We start from the raw sequence: 20617 nt of genomic DNA, 5'->3' as shown, positions 1-20617 counted from the left end.
CTGAATTTCAGCCAAAGTACACTTAGGGGCCAACATAAACTTCATAGTCCAAGACTGTTACAAGAAACACATGGTGGGAACATTTACAAGTTTCGCGTTGTTTTAGCTGTGCTCTTATTTAGGTTAAAGACTGTAGTCAAGGCATCGGTATTACTGCCCATATCAACAGAAATAACAGTTTTCAAAGGGAAAGGGCAGAAAATCGTTCATTATTAGATAAAAACAAACAAAAATGTTTCAAGAGAACAAAAACACTATTTTGTTATATTACATATTTAGTTGAAAACCGTCTGAACAAAACTAGACAAACCCTAATCCTGAGTTAACTCTAGTACAGGGTTGCCAGGTTGGCAAATAAAAACCATAGCCCCTCAAAAATACCCCAAAAAGCCACTCCTATATCCAAAATACACATTTAACTGTCACCATTTTGCATTACACAAGATTTCTTCCTCAAATCCCTGTAAAATAACCTTATAATATATGGACAATCAAATAAATTGATTTAATTACTATTTATTTTGTCGATTTGGCTTAGTTTAAATAAAATGTACTCTATGGTAGCATAAAAAAACAGCTGGCAACAATAGTTTCCCAGTTCTTTAGCTACAACCAGAGCCACTGAGAAAGAGAGTGGCGTCAACTCCGTTGGAACAATTCTTCATGGAGGCTCTTGATATTTCCCGGAAATAACTAGTTACACATGATTACACTGCAGCTAAACAGAGCAACTGAGGTAAACTTGTAACCCATTTAATGACTAAAGTTATCTAATTAAAAACCTTTAAACAAATAAAGCACTTAAAGAGAAAACAACTTCCTGGAACAATCTGAAGCCTCCATGAATCTCACGTGACACGCGAAAATTTCGACTTTGCTTTTGCACGACTTTCTCAATGCCTCAACATACACAAGAGACACATATGGGATATATATTTCTAAGCGAAAACTAGAAGCTCCAAAGCATTTTGTGAAAATAATCGATTAAAAAACAGTTTGGTATCTTTAAACAGTAATTTTGTTCCCTTTAATGTTACTTTTTGTAGATTGATGCTCAGAACAGGAAGCAAAGGTGAAAGTTAAAAACTTTAAATAGGACATGCTTGTACTGAAATTAAATACAGTACAGTTCAATGGCATGCTCATTAGCCAATTAAAACTTGTGTTATTTAGACCTTACAAAGGTCATATCACACATCATGTCACTGGCTACAGGCAACTTATAAAATTGTTGAAATTATTATATGTGAAAATATTAGCATCCCTTTTGTTATTTTCAGAGGACGAGAGACATTGTAGTTGTAGTCCTTTCAGTCACAGACTGACGTGGGGTACTTTTAGTCGCAGACTGACATGGAGTCTCTTTTGGTACAGGCCGACGTGGTGTCTTTTTAGTCGAAGAACGACATGGGGCCTTCTTAGTTGCAGACCGACATGGAGTGCTTTTAGGCACAGGCAGACGTTTTCTCTTCAGGAACCGTCGTTCTACGTTGATGACCTCTTTCTGGACTTGTGCTTGACTGACCCCCAGCAGAAATGAGAAGAGATCAAGGAGCCACAAGTACATCCTGGGCAGGCTGGGCTCAATTTCTGAGAAATGATCGCTACAAGTACTATACAAGGAAAAGAGATCAGGCTTGTCAGAATCAGAACAACAATTCATGCACAATAACACTAACCAAAGGCCTTACTAATGCTTTTAAAAGAAACTTTTTCAAGTCATTCAAGTATGTGACATAAGCAGAATCTAATGGATTTAATCTAAATAACTGGTGTCACACAAACTGGTATCCCAAATGGCACACGGTGACTCACGGTGGGCAAACATTTAGAACTGTGTGCCAGTATTTTCGGTTCGTAAGCCTCTTGACCCCTTTTTTCTTAAAGGTACAGTTCAGCCGGTGTTGATGCATACTGCGACCGTCCGAACCCTCTTCTTTTCCCCATTGGAAGTGAAAGCTGGAGAAAGAGGTTGTGGTGGAACACTGTTGTTCTGAAGTGGAGTCAGTTAACTTCTGAAATCTGTGCTGCAAATAATTAACCACACCTGAAGATGACAAAGCACAAAGCATTAAACAAAATATTGAGATCATGACATCCCTTATGAGGTGTGTACATCTGATCAGATTTGCTTACGTCTCTTTTTGATAACCAAACTCCTGTCTTTTAGAGATGCGATGAGGGGTTCGCAGGATTTCCATAGTTGTCTGTAAAAGCAAAAGATGTGTTTTAAGAAACTGTAGAAAAAGTGGCAATAAAGAACACGAATGCAGGAACCAAAAGTATAGTAGAATATTTTTTAAAAGAACAAAGCATTGTGGTCACATCAGGTTAACACTACCTCTGAATGTGGTCCAATTGTTCTCAAAATAGACTGTTTAGTGTTTACAATCATAATTTACCAATGGATCATCCGAGATCAACACAGGTTTCATATGCAACATTTACACAGCCAAACATCTCTGTCAGAGCTTTCACACATCTTACCGGGCTTCTTCTTGTTCCATCTTCTGTCGTGCTCGCTCAAAGACAGGCTGTATTATTTTATACCACCTTTCAACATTGAACACTGTTAAGAGCACATCGTGAGGTAAATAAAGACTACTACTAAAAGGCATCAAAGTAAGTAAATTTTGTTTAAATTGCAGCAGAATGTCACAAATTAAGACCTTTCTTTTTCTTCTCATTGGCTGCTTTCCGAGATGAAGTCCTTAAAACACAACAAGAAGAAATGTATGCAACAAGTAAATAAAGTTAGTAAATTTGAAAGATCATAACTCAATTTTAGGGATGCTCTTGTTACAAAACTATATCTTTTTGGTCTTTGTTGAGACGTACCACTCCACCCGATCATCCAACTTGAAAAGGAGCTTCATGGTGACAATGATGACAGCTGCTGCCTGAATGTCATAGCATATGAGAGCAGGCTTCTGCTTGACAGGGTCAAAGGTCAGAAAGGAGTCAGTTCCCATAGCAGCTTCTTCTATAACCTTATGGACCCAAACAAGAAGCCCATCTGAAGAATAACAAAGAACATGAAAACATAACAAACAGAGGGTTTAGATGTTAGGTGACTTTATAAAAAGATGTCGTATTAACTAGGGATGTGCACGAATGTTTGAATATTCGATTTACATTTATTCATTTGGCAGACGCTCTTATCCAAAGTGACTTACAAGTAGTTTTATACAGTGGCACATTACTGCAGAGCAATCAGGGGTAAGGTGCCTTGCTCAAGGACACTTCAGTCATGACCTGCTGGCACTAAGATTCGAATAACCTTCTGATCACAAGCCCAACGCTCTAACCACTAGGCCACACCAGACGAAAATTTAAAATGCTATATATAAAATATACAGAAAATATTAAAAAAATAACTTATGTGTTCCTAAATTGATTTATTTATTAAGTCAGATTGCAAGCTATTTTAAATATTTTAAGTTTCCTGCTTTCCAGTAGCTCTGTGGTTAGAGCAATGCGCTAGCAACACCAAGGACATGAGTTCGATCCCAGGGATTGCACATACACAGAAACAAAGTATAGCATAATGCAATGGAAGTCGCTTTGGATAAAAGTGTCTGCCAAATTCGTAAATGTAAGTTTACACACCAGATCGCATGTTATGCTCGGCTCACATCACCATATTAAAATGTTTCAAAACTGGAGAGAAAAATATATGAAGTAATGCTAATTTCAACAACTTGAACATGAAAATTTATATTTCACTGAAACTAATGTTAAGGAATTTGGCCTTAGCATAAGACTGGCACCTCTCAAGGTAACAAATTACGTCATTATTATTACCTTAATTTAAATAAATTAACATACATTTTTTAGGACCTCAAATATTCAAAAATTATTGAAAAATGCCCATCACTAGTATTAACCTTCAAGAAAACCCACCAGGGAGGTTGGATTCCAGCAGATAGCGGACAGTGAGTGGAATTGGGTGGAGCAAGCAATCTTGAGAAACCGTTGGGAAGGAAGGCAATTTCATTAACTTAGCCAGATCTACAGCTTCTTTGTGGACCGTTGAGTATGAAGGTATGGACTGAAAAAAACAGCAGAGATGTTAAAACATGCTACACGGATTCACGACTCAAGAAACAGATTGATTGTTCCCCACCTCTACTCGAAAGATTTTGCAATCTTGTCCGAATAGTCTCATATCTTTTGGAAAATACTCATGAATGTTCAAATATGGAACACGTCTCTCTTTCACCAGCCTGCAAGAAAATAAAACAAGTATTAAAAAATTATTTTAAATTGTCTCAACAAAAAAAATGTCAAGACAAATTCAAAATAACAGCTAAAATGTATAGAACTACATGATGGTAATGACATGACAGCAAGTTTCTGTCGTCACAAAACGTTCAACAAACAGCACTTTTAAAACGGAGTCTGTCCTCCACACCTCAGTAAATCAGCCAGAGTAATGGCCTCTCGCACCCACAGCAGAGCCAGATAGCACAGGGCCAGCGTCCGTGGCATGGTCATAAGATTACGGCTCTTCCTTCCTTTCAAATATAACGAAGCATCTAAAGAGCCTGACCCTATTTTATTGGAGCAGATTGCAGGAAAAAAAACACGTTTAGTTGGTACAAAAAACAAATTGCTTGAAAAAGGTATCAGCCAACACAGGGAGGAAAGGTTTTACCCGAGTCTGGCTTCTCTGCCTCTGAAGGAGCTCCATTCAGAAATGACTCCTCACAAAAGACCACAGACTCTGGCTCACTCTCAGACTCGGATTTATGATCCTGGAGAAGATGGGGAAAACTTTAGTGAACATGAAGTGGCTTACACGAAAACCATTAAATATTTTTATTTAATAATGTTTTTACACTTACCGCTGAAAACCTGGCAGCGGACACTGGATTTTTGACGAAAGCTTGCCTGGTGTTCTGCAGGTATCTCTTCCAGAAATTCCACATTACTTCTGTCTGTAAAATTAAACACAAAATGAGACATGCTGTTTTCTCGTCACCTCCTGCACTTTCAACTAGTATATGAAAGTAACTGACCTTAAACTGCAAACAAACACCAAGACTAACCAAAGCATCAGCCTGCTGTTTCAGAACGAACTGAAAACCTTCACAGACCATCCACTCTTGAGAAAGTTCTTAAAATACAAAAAGAAGTCATCACAGTAAATTCTCAGATTAAACAAACTTAAGTAAAGGACATAAAACTTTTACTGACCCTTTCGTGTATTCTTGGGTTTTACGATCTGCGAGACTCTGCTGCTGATGCTAAAAAGGGTGCTCTCATCCACAATGTATCTTGTTCTCTAATAACAAACACATAATTTTTCCACATGTGAAGATATAGGCTAGTGATAAGACATGATTTGTTAAATCTGTCCTAGAATGGTTTGATTCATGTGTCAATGTCTGTATCAGTAACATTAAAAAAAAGTTTCACAATTCTAATCTGAATGACATGAGTGGCCTGTTTGAGTTTGGCATTGTACTATTATTTCAGTCACACATTACGTTAGATCATGTCCTTAAATTGCATTACTGTATACTTACAAAACGTTGCCACCCACATCCAATGACATGCACGAAGCATCTACCCAGCATATTATAGAGAAGCTAGCTGTATTCACCTATGTGATGTGTGTGATTTGCGTAAGACCCTAAAAATACAATCGCGGCAGTGTGACCCTTACGACAATGAATCACATGTGACTATAGACAAACCTCGGTCACATCGTGACAGTTTTTGCAGAAGAACTGTCCCTCGTTTGAAAGTCCCCAGTGAACAGCAGCGCACCGACCGCATGGCTCACTGTATCCGTCCTGCATGCACAGACCAACAGGTAAATCAACAGCCACAACTCTGCTCACCGTATACATCGCTGAGAAAAAGCGAAAATATCATGCTCAACGTTTCACACTCACAGTGAGATATTCGTCCATGGTAGTATCCGCCGGATAAAGCTCACGTATCAACTTTTGTTTTGCTAGCTTCGCCAAGCAGCGTTCTCGGTTTTTTTATATGTCCGGCAAAATAAATGTTTCATAATAAAAGCCTGAAGACGAACTCAATCATACCTGCCAATAATGTAAATAGAGAGAAAAAATGCTAACTTTAGTGTTACTTGTAAACTTTACTTTGGTTTTCACGAATAATATTCCTTATTTGAATTATTTATAATGCATATTGACCAATTAAAAGCCACGTGTACTGTTTACATAATAATTGAATTGTGCAATTTTAAGAATTTTTTGTTCAAACTGTTTTATTAAACCAAACGATATTACAACACAATAGAGTACACATTATTTATACTTTTCTTTTTTTTACAGGAAAACACACATCAATTAAAGAAGAGAGAAAAAAGGAAATACAGGTAAATAGAATGCAATACTTACATACGTACACACATACATATACACATATATATGTATACAATTACACACTAAATCATGTATTAACTAGGAGGTAGGGTTTTAAGAGAATTAAAGTAAGCTAGAAAGGGATGCTATTTACTGTAGGAAATGTTTTTTCTGAGAACCTCTTACTTTTTCCAGTTTCAGAAAAAAACATGGTATCCACTAACCATTGGGAGGTTGTTGGAGGCTTATTAGATTTCCAGTGGAGCAAAATATGGCGCCTAGCTAACAAGGAGGTAAAGGATACAACATTCAGTTGTTTGAAATTAAACTGAGACCAGATTGCGATTTAAATATTTAACATACATTTATATGCAGAACATAATATCCGATCAGATACCACACTAATGCCCCCAAAATTTTATGACCCTAAGGTTGTTACAATTATTTAAAAAAAATGTGTTAACAGCTTTTACATTTTCTGCAACTACTTTGGTCAGAAAAAGGAATAAAAATGATGACAACACTTGAAAATATCAACAAGACTATTAGAAAGAAATAAGAAAACTGAGAACAAATTTTCCGCTTTAATGTGATTTTGGAGGGTTGATGCTTCACACCAGCAAGCAAAGGTGAACATTTAACAGTTTCATCTTAAATCATTGAATAGTCATAATCTGAAAAACACACCCACCGTGGGGGAAACAATCCAACCCTCCCCATTGACTTTCTATTGCAGGATGCTGCCACCTTGTCATTTCTGACTTCCAACCAAAAAAACAGAACGGTGTTTAAAAATGCTTCATTTTTTATTGCGTGTATCCACTTTTGTACCCTTAAAGTCTGGTTTTTACGGTTCGGTAGCTTATTAAATGTAGTTCTGGGTTTTTTAGCTTGGTTACTGTACACCTTGTGACAGCTTTAAGACATCGTTCTGTTTTTTGTTATAAGTCAGAAATGACAAGGAGGCAGCTTCCCGCAATAGGACGTCAATGGAGAGGATTGCATTGTTTTTGCATTGTGTGGCAGTGGCCTAAATGGACAAATACAGTACAGCTCACTGACATTGCGATTTTCAAATAAAAACAAAACTTTACAATTGAACCTTACAAAGGTCACATCACCGATCATGCCACAGATCAAATTGTACAAAAAAATTATATTTGAGAATACATTAGACCTTAGATTTTTCAAGGTTTTTTTCTTTGTTTTTCCTTTTTTTGGGGGAAGGAGTCTCTTTAAAGACAGACAGACGTTCTCTCTCTGTGAAGCGTCGTTCTACATTGAGGACCTCTTTGTGGACTTGTGCTTGACTGACCCCCAACAGAAATGAGAAGAGATCAAGGAGCCACACGTACATCCTGGGCAGGCTGGGCTCAATTTCGGAGAAATGATCGCTACAAGTACTATACAGGACAAAAGATCAGGTTAGTCAGAATCAGAAAGAGTTTATACACAATAATTTCATCGCTGTAACCAGAGGCCTTGTAATGCTTTTTGATGGTCACTTCTAAGACTCTCATTTATGAAACCACTGTTGTGTAATTTCTGTGCCACAAGCAGCATCCAATAGATTTAATAGAAATGGTGTCAAACTGGTATAACAGAAAAGCACTCAATGACTCACGGTGCGCAAACATTTAGAACTGTGTGCCAGTATTTTCGGTTGGTAAGCCTCTTGACCCCTTTTTTCTTGAAGGTACAGTTCAGCCGGTGTTGATGAAAACTGGGACCGTCCGAACCCTCTTCTTTTCCCCAGTGGAAGTGAAAGCTGGAAAAAGAGGTTGTGGTGGAACACTGTTGTTCTGAAGTGGAGTCAGTTAACTTCTGAAATTTGTGCTGCAAATAATTAACCACACCTGAAGATGACAAAGCATTAAACAAAATATTGAGATCATGGCATCACTTATGAGGTGTGTACATCTGATCAGATTTGCTTACGTCTCTTTTTGATAGCCAAACTCCTGTCTTTCAGAGATGTAATGAAAGGTTTGTGGGATTTCCATAGTTGTCTATAAAAGCAAAAGGACACCACATCGGTTTACAATATGAAACATTTACAATGCCAAACATCTCTGTCAAAGCTTTCACACATCTTACCGGGCTTCTTCTTGTTCCATCTTCTGTCGTGCTCGCTCAAAGACAGGCTGTATTATTTTATACCACCTTTCTACATTGAACACTGTTAAGAGCACATAGTGAGGTAAATAAAGACTACTACTAAAAGGCATCAAAGTAAGTAAATTTTGTTTATATTGTAGCAGAATGTCACAAATTAAGACCTTTCTTTTTCTTCTCATTGGCTGTTTTCCCAGATGAAGTCCTTAAAACACAACAAGAAGAAATGTATGCAACAAGTAAATAAAGTTAGTAAATTTGAAAGATCATAACTCAATTTTATGGATGCTCTTGTTACAAAACTATATTTTTTTGGTCTTTGTTGAGACGTACCACTCCACCCGATCATCCAACTTGAAAAGGAGCTTCATGGTGACAATAATGACAGCTGCTGCCTGAATGTCATAGCATATGAGAGCAGGCTTCTGCTTGACAGGGTCAAAGGTCAGAAAGGAGTCAGTTCCCATAGCAGCTTCATCTATAACCTTGTTGACCCAAACATTAAGCCCATCTGAAGGATAACAAAAAGCATAACAAACAGAGGGTTTAGATGGGTGTACATTCTTTAAAAATTTATCCAAAGTCACATAAATAAGCTTAAACTTTTGCACTACTCACCAGGTAGGTTGGATTCCAGCATATAGCGGACAGTAAGTGGAATTGGGTGGAGCAAGCAATCTTGAGAAACCGATGGGAAGGAAGGCAATTTCATAACCTGAGCCAGATCTACAGCCTCTTTGTGGACCGTTGAGTATGAAGGTATGGACTGCAGAAAACCAGCAGAAGTCACAGTTATCAGAACATAACAGAAACACCTTAAAACATTCACGACTAAAGAAATGGATGGAATTTTCCTCACGTCCACTCGAAAGATTAGAGAATCTCTCCCCAAAAGATTCATATCTTCAGGAAAATTATCATGAATGTTCAAGTATGGAACACGTCTCTCTTTCACCAGCCTGCAATAACATAAGTCTTTTATATAATATAAATATCTTCAATAAAAAGGTCAAAGAAAATGTAGAGCTATTGTTATAATAACTGACAAAAACAAGGTTCAATATATCTTCCGAATAATTACACTTATGAAATAGCGTTCGTACTCCACACCTCAGTAAATCAGCCAGAGTAATGGCCTCTCGCACCCACAGCAGAGCCAGATAGCACAGGGCCAGTGTCCGTGGCATGGTCATAACATTATGGGTTTTCCTGTCTATTCTTTGAATGTATGAAGAAGCATCCAAAGAGCCTGACCGTCCACCAGTGGAGCAGCCTGTATGGAAATAACATGTTTAGTTGTGAATAAAATGCAGGTCTTTAAATGATGCACCAGGCAGGAAAGGTTTTACCTGAGTCTTTCCCCTCTCCTGCCTCTGAAGGAGTCCCATTCCAAAATGAATACTCGGAACAGACCACAGACTCGGTCTCACTCTCCGACTCAGAGTTTTGATCCTGAAGAAGACGGGGAAGACATTATTATTTATTATACTTTCTTTATCATTAAATTTTTTTTTACACGTACCACAGTGGAAATCGGATTGCTGACGAAAGCTTGCCTGGTGTTCTGTAGGAATCTCTTCCAGAAATTCAACATTACTTCAGTCTATGAATCAAAATAAAAAAAAAAAATTAAATCGAGAGTCCTATTCTCAGCACCTCTTGTACTGTCAAATTGAAGCAACTGACCTTAAACTGCAAACAAACACCAAGACTAACCAAAGCATCAGCCTGGCATTTCAGAACAAACTGAAAACCTTCACAGACCATCCATTCTCGTGCACATTCTGAAAATACAAAATGAAGTCATCACAGAAAGTTCTCAGGTAAACAACAGGCAAATAAAGGAAAAAAGCCTTTGACTGACTGTTTTCTGATTTCTTGGGTTTTGGAACCCTTGAGAGCCTGCAGTTGACGCTGTAAAGGACGGTTGCATCTGTCACCTCTCTCGTTTTCTAGGATCAATCGCATCATTTTTTTCACATGTGAAGATACAAAAAGACACAATGATTTGTCCGATCTGTGCAAGAATTGTGTTATGCATGCGCGGCAATGGCCCGATCAGTTTCTTTTCCCAAAACACACTTTGAATTATAAATTATTATAGGGAGTTTGCCATTATATTCGTATTATTATAATTTATTCGTATTATAATTTGATGTTTCACACGTTTTGTTATTAAATGAAATAACCTAATAAACGTTGTCATTGTGTACATATGACTACAAGTACAGTGATGCGGTTAGCATCTAGCACCGCGGTGTAACACTCATGACAATATTAATATATAGATGTTAGACTATAGACAAACCTCGGTCACATTGTGGCAGTTTTTGCAGAAGAACTGTCCCTCGTTTGAAACTCCCCAGTCAACAGCATCGCACTGACCGCATGGCTCACTGTATCCGTCCTGCATGCACAGACCAACAGGTAAATCAACAGCCACAACTCTATTCACAGAACAAATCGTAAAGAGAAAAGGCAAAAATATCATCCTCAACGTTTCACACTCACAGTGAGATATTCGTCCATGGTACGTCTGCCGATTAAAATGTATATAACAAGTTTTATATTGCTCTTAGCTCTCATCAAGCTGAGTTAACATTCAATATGGCCGCGAAAATATATTTCATAATAAAAGACCGAGAATGAAACTCAGCCATGCCAATTTATTATGTTGGCTTGATTGAGCCAACATACTGATATACTAAATAAAAACATTTCTGACTGCTACTCCTCTTAGAGCTTTCTAGCTACAGCCACTAAACTTCCCACACATCTTCAGACTGGTCTCACTTGAGTTGAGTGTAATGGATTGGATTTACGGTTTTCCTAAAAATGCCGATCAAACTCTCCAAAAAGTCCCATTGACTTACATTGATGGAATGTTCAGGGAAGATGTTTACGTTAAAAATGTTAACTGCCAACTTTGAAACAAATATACACTCACTCTCTATAAATCTCTGCATTCATCTCTACATACCTATCTACCAACTTATATTTTTATCTCTTTATCTTTTTTATCTATAACACTAATCTCTTTTTCTATCTCTTTTCTTAAAAAAATTAAATAATAATTTTGTCGCTTTGTAATAATGTTTTTTAAATGTTGCTTTGGATAAATGCGTCTGCTTAATGACTAAATGCAAATCTGTCTAGCTTTCTGTCTGTCTGTCTGTCTGTCTGTCTACCTACCTACCTACTTATCTACTTATCTTTTTATCTAATTATTTATTTATCTTTATATCTATAACACTGACCTCTTTTTCCTTTCTATCTCTTTTCTTAAAAAAAAATAATTATAATTTTATCGCTTTTTATAAACATGTCTGCTAAATGCACTAATATCATCCAACCATCCATCTTTCTTTACATTTATTAACTTTTAAACATAAACTATTTATCTTCTCATCTATCTGTCTGTCTGTCTGTCTATAAACACTAACCTCTTTTTATTTTCTATCTCTTTTCTTAAAAAATCGCTTTGGAATAAACGTGTCTGCTAAATGCACTAATTTCTATCTATGTATCTATCTATCCATCTATCCATATTTCTTTCTTTAAAATTATTAACTTTGATTATTAAATTTCTTTAAAATTAGACCTATTTACCTACCTATCTACTTATCTTTTTATCTATAACACTAACCTCTTTTTCCTTTCTATCTCTTTTCTTTAAAAAAAGAATAATAATTTTGTCGCTTTGGAATAAAAAAATGAATGGATAAAATGTGTCTGATAAATGTACTAATCTCTATCTATTTATTTATCTATCCATCCATCCATCTTTCTTTCTCTACAATTATTAACTTTTAAACAAAAACTATTTATCTACTCATCTGTCTGTCTGTCTGTCTTTTAAACTGTCCACTTTTCACAGCGTACAACTCTACACAATTCAAACTTTTACACCAGACTTTCTCAAGCCAACATAAAGTTTGTTCACAAACTTTAACCTCATCTAGTTTACTTTATGCAATTGTAAGCTTGAGTATTACTAGTAAAACGTTCTTTATTTATTACTTGATATTACTTATCATTCAATCGTACTATTAATTTATATGAACTATTTCTATCGTCCCTTATCCAGTTTTCATAAAAATAGAGTCTAAGTGCGATTTTTAGAGTCGATTTATAAAGAACAGAAAGGTTCTGCTCAGGTGTTTTATAAATGCAAATGAATCTACCTATACCGGTAAGTTAGCAGTGGTAGTCATGTAAGTAATGCTACATGAAGGAACGCATTGTCTTGCACAACAAACAGTAGATGGCGTATGTGTCCACGATGCTGTTTGAGTTTTAACGTGAACAGTCACGAAGCTCGTCAACGAGATGCATATACCATTATTTCCTTTGAACGAGGACTCAGCTGCCTCCTCCGGGTTTTATCTGTACACACAGATCTAAGACTGCCACCCATAGTTTGTGTGGGTGAAGGTAAGCAGGTGGGCACAGTGTATATTTGTATTATTATAAAACTGTGAACAACAGTGCCATCGAAACCAGTAAAACCTGATGTAATGAACCTTTTTATTACCCTATTGTTAAATGATTTTAAAATACTTTTTTTACTTTTATACTTGTATCCTAATTTTAATAGCATACATTTGTTAATGCATATAGTACATATATATTTGAATAGCTCCTTCCCTCTATAAGTGCATTAAATGTATGAATGTGTAAGACAACAATAGTTTTTTTGTGCAGATGACTTGTGTGAAAAGTAAAACAAATGCATGTTCTATGAAAGTACCAATAGCGGTAATGATATCTCTTTTTTAGTTATTTTCAGGTGTGTGCATCAGCAATCCCCTTCGCACACTCACACACATACAAATTCCTTTAAAGAAGCTGCGTCGCACCACAGGGCCAACTTCATGGTTTATTGCCTTACTCAATATGCAAAGCCTAGCATTGTTATCTATGGAAATCAGGAACAGTCAGTGCTGTTGTGGGTATTATTCATCATACTAAAACACACGTTTCATACCCACTCGTCCTCCACGGGTGCCACATGCGGAGGAATATGATTGTGGGAGGCTGTGGGTGTGATACGCTGCTCGGCTGAAGAGAAAATTATACTTTTCACTTGGTTTTTAGCTCACGACCCTGCTTTATCTTACTCACAGGCAGGTGAGGTTGTCCAAAAACAATATTTACTATGAAACATAACACTCAACACAGATTAAATTATACCCACATTCTCACACTTGCTTGGTGGGCAGCAGCTTTCTCTGGTGTTAGGATCCAGATGTCTGTGACTTATGTCAGCGGTGAGGTAATCTCGGGGTGAAGAGAGAGGCATTTTGAATAATCAAATATGCAAAAACACACATTAAGGCTAAAAGTCCAGCAATAATGATTTACATCTAACTCCCTGTTTTTATGAGCTTAATTCCCTGTATTGTATTTTCTATTGTGTACAAACTACTGTAATAAAGGAATATTAATGACATCAATAACGTCATTCACCTTTATTTCTTTCCGGCATTGACATACAGCTTTTGATGTGCCGAGATGGATGTAGTGGAATCTTCATTCTGTTTTCACACCAACTACGCACATGGAAAATCCTATTGTTACCAACCTCAGCTCTGCGTCCTGGTGGTTACCATGGAAACCACATCTCTTAGAGGCACACTGAATGGCAGTGGTAGCTCATGCATAATCAAAGATGAAAGCATGTGTAGTGTGCATGTGCAATAGTTTTCCTCTAAGAGAGGGCATCAGATTTGGTGATGCATCAACATAGAAGCAGATGCTTTGCAGGTTCTGAGTCGACAACCACTTTACTGATGCGATTGATTGTGCCTTGATATCAGGGCTCACCTGTCTTTCACTCAGAGGAGTTGTCGCCTTCAGGGTCCATAAAGAAACACTGCATATGAGTGAGAATACACACACACACTGTATTTTGGTTCTTCCCCATCACTCTGGAAAAAAATGACCTCACTGGCATCATTACTCACTGTAGTACCCTGTCAGCAGGCCTGCTGTTTACTCAGCCCTCCATCACTATTGCGAGGAAAGCTTCACATATAACCTATCTCTTAAAAATATGCATCCGGACAGGCAAATGTTTATAGTGTTAAAGCCAGTCTGACTGTATCACCGTCTATCCGAACAAGATAGCCAACACCTGCATGAGCTTAAAGCTTCTAACATAAAACCCAGTCTGGAGAACACTAAAGCTGACACACACTACCTAGATCTCCAGCATAACACACTGCTCAGACTATTGTTTTTCATGCATAAATCCACCCACAAGGCTATTTGTTTCAGCCCAAGAATGCCACTTTCCCGCAAATGTAGTGTTTTTCAGGGAATGCCCAACAGAGCTTGATCAGCAATCGAGTAAGATTACTTTTTAACAGCAGGTTTAAAATATACTGTGGTGAGCAGAATGGGATGACATGTTTTGCTTGATGCTATAAGAGAAAATAAAAATTTTACTATATATTACTGTTATTGAAAAATGTGCCCACCTTCATATATACACCAATAATTAGTTTCTTCGTGTTAATTGGACACCCTATATTAAAAAAATGACAAAGTCAAATACTTCTATTTATACACTGTAAAAATAAATCTGTAAAAAAAATGAAATTTTCTATAAACTGGTAAAACTGAAATAAACAGTAAAATTATAAAATATAAGTAGGCCTATATATATTATAGTGTTTTCAAAAAATTTCTTGTAAATGTCTTGTCTTGATCTGTAATTTTATATTTTTTTAAAAAATACATAAAAAGCTGTAAAAAAACATTTTACGTGGAAAATGACAGGAAAATTCTGTAAAAATAAATTTGATCTGGTTTCTACCATTAACCCCCACCCGCTAAAGGGTTGTGGAGAATACAATACTTGGCGTGGGATAACTGGGGCTGTCTCCATAGCAACTATGATGGACTCTATGACAATGAAAAAGAGAGAGACGGAGAGAGAGAGAGAGTGAGAGAGAGGGGGTGTGTGAGAAAAAGAGCGAGACTGGAAATCAGGAATTCTATGGTTACTCCTAGAAACCAACTAAAAATAAACCCATCACATGTCCTCTATACATTTTAAGCAGTAATTACAGGCCTCTCAAACAGCTTATATTAATATTGTGCTTAATATTTTTAATTGATAGTAAGGCAGAAAAGATTTGCGGGGCAGTGCACACAGACATAAGGACTTAATGTTGAACATTTTGCCAGTCATATGAGTACGTCATCTTAACAAGCTAACTATGCAATGTTAAAGCTGTCTGCCAGGTTATACAAATGTAGGGAGTATTTTGGTGTCTCATTCATAAACCGTTGCTTTATTTATCTACTGTAATGACATGCTGTTATCTCCATCTCCAGCTGAGAAGATAGGAGCTGTTACATTTTCTCCACATGCAAGGGAGGGAAGTAGGTTGTGCAAGATGACTTTTGCCAAATGAATTTTTTCCTTTAAGAATATACAGCATAATATATCAAATTATATAGGGTCATTATGGTTCTTTACTATGACCTTGAAGGGGAGAGGCTGAGGGGACAGAGGCTAATCCTATCAATATGGGCCAACATTTCTAAAGAATGCTTTCAGCACCTTGTTGAATCAATACCAAGTAGAATTAAGGCAGTTCTGAAGGGGTCAAACACAGTATTAGTATGGTGTTCCTAATAATCCTTTAGGCGAGTGTAGATGATAATGTAATATTCTTTAAACCACATTATATGGAGAACATCACACCATCTGGTCTGTCATCTTGTGACTGCTTGTGATTTAAAAGATTCGACAGTTTATTAGACAGCGCTGAGTATTATTTATTATCCTTGAACAGATTGTTATAGTGCACTTGAAAGATGAGATACTCATTGTTTTGCGGTGAGGTGTGTTATTTTTACCTTAAAGTGCCAAGTGTTTGGTTACCTATGTGCTTTACCCGTCCGTCTTTACCAAAGACTATAATTATAGCTGGGTTATTGACCTGTTTACTCTTAATGGCACTTTCACACTTTAAAGAGAGATATTTGCTGTCCAGCCAAATATTAACCCACACTTCAGGAAACTAAACAAGATGCAAAATCACATGGTGTTATATTGTATATTCTTCATGGTGTGTCTTTTGCTCAGCGTTAACTTTTTATTATGCACATTTTATTATGCATTTATTACATTTAGGAGTGCAAAAAGGTAGTTTTCAATATGCATTAGTCTGAAAAGAAACAGCACTATTTTGAAGATCTTCTGCTGCTAAGCATGCACACATCATATATTTACTGTGTGAGTGTCAGAGCAAAGCATCACCCATTTTATTTGTCATCAATGTTAATGTAAAGTTGAGAAAATTTTAGTCATAAAAAATATAAAGAAAATGACATTGCACCTGCCCACACTCATGATTTATGGTGTCTTTGTTCTTTTATCAAATGCGCATCTCACCTTCTCCACAAGTAGCAACAAACTTGTTTAGTTTATGTGTGTGCTTGTGTGTGTGTGTGATTTGGAAGGTGGTGGGACGGAGAGATTTTTGAATTGCATGAGGTAACAAAAATACAATACAGATAACAGAATACAAAATGTGTCTGCATCGCTTTTGTGGTGCAAAGGTTGTGGATTCAACACACACCTGACAAAAAAAAGGAAAATGTACAGACTAAAAAAGTTGCCAAATGCAAATGAGTGGTGGTTAATAAGGCTACACATTTGTATGAAGTTGACAAGACATTTGCATATGTGTAGTTGGATAAAACAATGTCCCCACAAGGTAAAATTATTGGTTTACCTGAACTACACACACAGATTTTGAGAACAGAAAAGCTCTTTGGGCTTGTGGGGGACTTTAGGCGTCAGGCTGGGAGGAACACTAGTGTGACTAGCAGAAAAAATATTTCGAAGCCCCATTTACAATACACTACTATGGAATACAATGAACTGCACAACACTATTTGATGCACATGCTGATATCACGTAATTAACACACTTTGTACACATTAATGGTGCAGGAACCGTTCTTGAAAATCATTCCTGAATTACCAATGAACGCAACCCAAATGGATTAAATGTGTCAGTGTTGACAGGACTGTCAGACCCTATCCCCGAACAGTATCTCCTCATTAAAAATAATTAAACTGTACTCGTAACTGTGAAGTTAATTAATCGTACAACTTTTTTGATATTTTGAGTTCCACTTAACTCATATCTTCAAATGATGTCAGATCGATACCCAGCGTGCTTTGTGTGGACTGAATAATAGAAGTACATCTTGAAATAAAGTGTTATTTTATGTATTTATATCAAAATTACAATGGGAGGTGTTGTGAACGTGGTGGAAGAACCCAAGTGCAGGCAGACACGGGGATGAAGGGGTTAACACACAGACTTTAATAACAAAACAAACACCCAACGATGGGGTAAACACTAACAAAACTGGATACAAAACTGAAAACAAAGACTTCCCGCAAGGGGGGCCAAAAATAAACTAAGAATAATTAAACAAGGAACTTGCCAAACTGCATACAGTGACCAAGAACATGACAGGAAACAAGTACAACGAACGAGCACAAGACAAGAGGGCATTAAATAGGGAGACTAACAAAGGAGATAACAATGGGCAGGTGTGGGTAATGAGACACAGGAGGAAAGCAATACTAGGAACGAGAGGGGCGGGGCCAATGACGAGACTGGAGAGAACACATGTTATGTCCTGATTGACAATAATATGTTTCTCTCCACATAAAACACGTGGGTCTGTCATGATTCTGCCCCTAGAACAGAAAACCAAGACAAGACTAGGCAGAATCATGACAGGGAGGAGGCTTATTGTGCAGACAAGAGCATTTGCTAAGGAGGAAAACTGACATATTTCAAATCTTAAGTGTTTGATTTATAAGCATTACATTGGTGAAACTATCGCTGTAATTGGCTGGTGTTCCATCTTGACAACAATGATAAGTGTGACCCGACGGCCCCGACTTCTATGACACACTTATAATGTGGCAAACATGCCGTGTGTTTGAGCGTGCTCAATGAATATTTTATCATGTTGAGTGCTGAGGCACGTGTTGAGGGCGCGGGGTCTATGTTCTCCATGTGCGGTGCTCTCTTTCACTCTCTCTTGGACTGAGAGCTTATCTGGTATCCTGTGCTTCATGTTTTATAGTTTAATAGAGTATTTGTACTTAGAATTCAACAAAATGTTAATAGGTTTCTCTCAAATAACATGCAGTTTTGTTTCAGACATGAACCGACTTGAGTCATTTAGGGTACTTTGATGATGGATGCATGTGCTTCGCCATGTTGTCATCCTTATAAGACAACATGGCGGTTTTTATTGTAAAATTATTTAATATAAAGTAAGTTATAAATAGCTTTGGGGAAGCATCAGGGTTAATAATTTATGAGAGTTTTTATATTTCTGTGAGCTATTGCTTTAAAGAGATCCTATCTTGATTTTATTTTACACATAATTCTGAGGATTTACAGGAGCCCACCAGGAGAACATCAGAACAGCCATATTTAGTAACACTATAACAGCTTCTGTAAAGTGACAAATTAACCCTAGACTACAAGCTGCAGAAATGAGGGTGACATATAGATCAAAGCATCTCAGGAATAAGGTGACAACATGGTGCCTCATCTGTCTAGTGAATTTTGCCTTTGAAACCCCCAGAAAATTAATAGGACTACAGTTCAATAACATCAGAAACACTTCAGTCATGTTTAGATTCTGATCATGGCTCTTTTACTTTCAGCCTTGACAGATGCAATGCAGCTAAGAGAAGATGTAAGTGTGAAAGATTAAATGAGTAGGAAAACATTAAGTGGAAAAAATTGCAATGGTCAAAAGCGCCCCAGAATTATTTGCTTTCCTGCATTCATTCAAATATCTTCATGTTAGACAGATTAAAGCAAATTTTCATGGTAGTCAATGATCTGTTTTGTTACAAGCATTCTTCCAAATATCTTTCTCTGTGTTCAACATAACAAAGAAATTCATACAGATATTGAACAACTAGAGGCTGAGTAAATGATAATGGAATTATTTTTGGGTGAACGGTTCCTTTAATTTAGTCAAATTGTATATAACATTAACCTGCAGCCCATTACCAGCATATGCAGCACATGTCCCTGTCATAACAGCCTGTCTAAATGCAACCTTTTTGTGCTGTAAAACACAGTTTTTGCTGTCTGTTGTTTATTTACAATGACCTTATGTTTAAACAATGTAGCAAAAATCATTGTACATTAAATAAAATCTGTGTGATGTGTTTATTTTGTTTCTGTCATTTCCAGAATAATTATTTGGATAAGTTTCTGGGCCTTTTCTGAATACGGTACATTGAAGGACATGGCTGATACCAGTTCTGAGTAAGCTTTTTGCCAAGCAGGTTTTCAGGAGACAAGGCAACGCACAGAGACATTTTCCTCCGTATTTACTGAAAAAAAAATATTATGTAATAGTACTCGCCTGTGCAAAAAGTGTGAACCGACAGCCTGACTGCTCTAGTTCACAAACATGGGTGACGGCATGCTGGCTGGGAAGAAAAAACAGGGCACAATATACTGTATTCATACGCAGGAATGTTTTGTATTCATTTTTTAAAGTTCTTTTACCTGTATTTTGCACTGCATTTAATTACATTTTAGCATGAACGTAAATGTCCGTAAAATAAAAGGAAAATGTACAGGTAATTTATCTGTTTTTTTACGGGATTTCTTAACAGGCAAGATAGGAGAAAGTGTTTTAAACTAAAAGGGTTTGTCTCTATATGGATTAATTACACATTTATGGCACTACATATGAATCTGTTTAAGAAACGCATTATAAGCTATTTACTTCCAAGAGCTGGAACATCAACCGTATTTTACTGGTTTCATCACGACCATGAAAGTCAGCTCTAAAGAAATGGTTTACTTAGTCTGTGGAGTAACCTGATGGTGTGCCTACACATATCCTGGGCCTGAATCCCATTACATCTTCGTCTTTTCTTATGATCTGCATTTGATGTCCCAGACCTGTTAAATCTTCACTCACCCTCTTTCTCCTTCTGTTCCCTATGAATGTTTTACGGCCCTCAGGTCATAGAAGGACAGCATGTCAGAAACCTTACATAAATGCACAGCACTCCTAAAGCACTCAGCATATTACATGCTCTCACACTTTTTCCGCAGCTCCCAGAGCAAATGGAAG

The 20617-nt window shown here is 37.0% G+C and overlaps 2 protein-coding genes across 3 annotated transcripts; both read right to left on the bottom strand.

Moving 5' to 3' along the window:
• Positions 1–132: 132 nt before the first annotated feature.
• Positions 133–6264, bottom strand: LOC306904775 (TATA box-binding protein-associated factor RNA polymerase I subunit B-like). Its single transcript, XM_079474867.1, has 15 exons — positions 5904–6264; positions 5703–5801; positions 5200–5287; positions 5022–5119; positions 4848–4940; positions 4658–4757; positions 4415–4553; positions 4127–4226; positions 3904–4051; positions 2839–3016; positions 2670–2710; positions 2488–2569; positions 2137–2207; positions 1816–2047; positions 133–1613 (listed from the first exon to the last, which is right to left on the bottom strand). The coding sequence occupies exons 1-15, from the start codon at positions 5919–5921 to the stop codon at positions 1277–1279; spliced, it is 1824 nt and encodes a 607-aa protein (XP_079330993.1). The 5' UTR covers positions 5922–6264; the 3' UTR covers positions 133–1276.
• LOC306904776 (TATA box-binding protein-associated factor RNA polymerase I subunit B-like) lies at positions 6236–11225 on the bottom strand. Of its 2 annotated transcripts, XR_013787665.1 has the most exons (16): positions 10968–11225; positions 10765–10863; positions 10321–10408; positions 10143–10240; positions 9979–10059; positions 9806–9908; positions 9567–9729; positions 9316–9415; positions 9075–9222; positions 8790–8967; positions 8621–8661; positions 8439–8520; positions 8280–8350; positions 7966–8197; positions 7327–7744; positions 6889–7081 (listed from the first exon to the last, which is right to left on the bottom strand). XR_013787665.1 is itself a non-coding variant. In XM_079474868.1 (15 exons), the coding sequence occupies exons 1-15, from the start codon at positions 11040–11042 to the stop codon at positions 7513–7515; spliced, it is 1791 nt and encodes a 596-aa protein (XP_079330994.1). In that variant the 5' UTR covers positions 11043–11225; the 3' UTR covers positions 6236–7512. The 2 variants fall into 2 exon arrangements, 1 of the variants encoding a protein (XP_079330994.1); XM_079474868.1 differs by having other exon boundaries at positions 6236–7744.
• Positions 11226–20617: the final 9392 nt, after the last annotated feature.

This window comes from Barbatula barbatula (genome assembly GCF_947034865.1).
Source record: "Barbatula barbatula genome assembly, chromosome: 15".
Lineage (NCBI taxonomy): Eukaryota > Metazoa > Chordata > Actinopteri > Cypriniformes > Nemacheilidae > Barbatula > Barbatula barbatula.
The sequence above is the reverse complement of the archived record's forward strand: the minus strand, read 5'-3'. Positions and strand labels throughout refer to the sequence as shown.

What these genes read in the sequence shown, in the direction of transcription:
- LOC306904776 (XM_079474868.1), bottom strand. Translation starts at nt 11,042, where the DNA reads ATGAGAGCTAAGAGCAATATAAAACTTGTTATATACATTTTAATCGGC. An exon ending in TTGGATGATCGGGTGGAGTG is followed by an intron (nt 8,662 to 8,789) that starts GTACGTCTCAAC and finishes TTGTGTTTTAAG; the next exon opens with GACTTCATCTGGGAAAACAG. An exon ending in TTTGGCTATCAAAAAGAGAC is followed by an intron (nt 8,198 to 8,279) that starts GTAAGCAAATCT and finishes TGTCATCTTCAG; the next exon opens with GTGTGGTTAATTATTTGCAG.
- LOC306904775 (XM_079474867.1), bottom strand. An exon ending in GCTGGAATCCAACCTCCCTG is followed by an intron (nt 3,017 to 3,903) that starts GTGGGTTTTCTT and finishes GTTATTCTTCAG; the next exon opens with ATGGGCTTCTTGTTTGGGTC. An exon ending in TTTGGTTATCAAAAAGAGAC is followed by an intron (nt 2,048 to 2,136) that starts GTAAGCAAATCT and finishes TGTCATCTTCAG; the next exon opens with GTGTGGTTAATTATTTGCAG.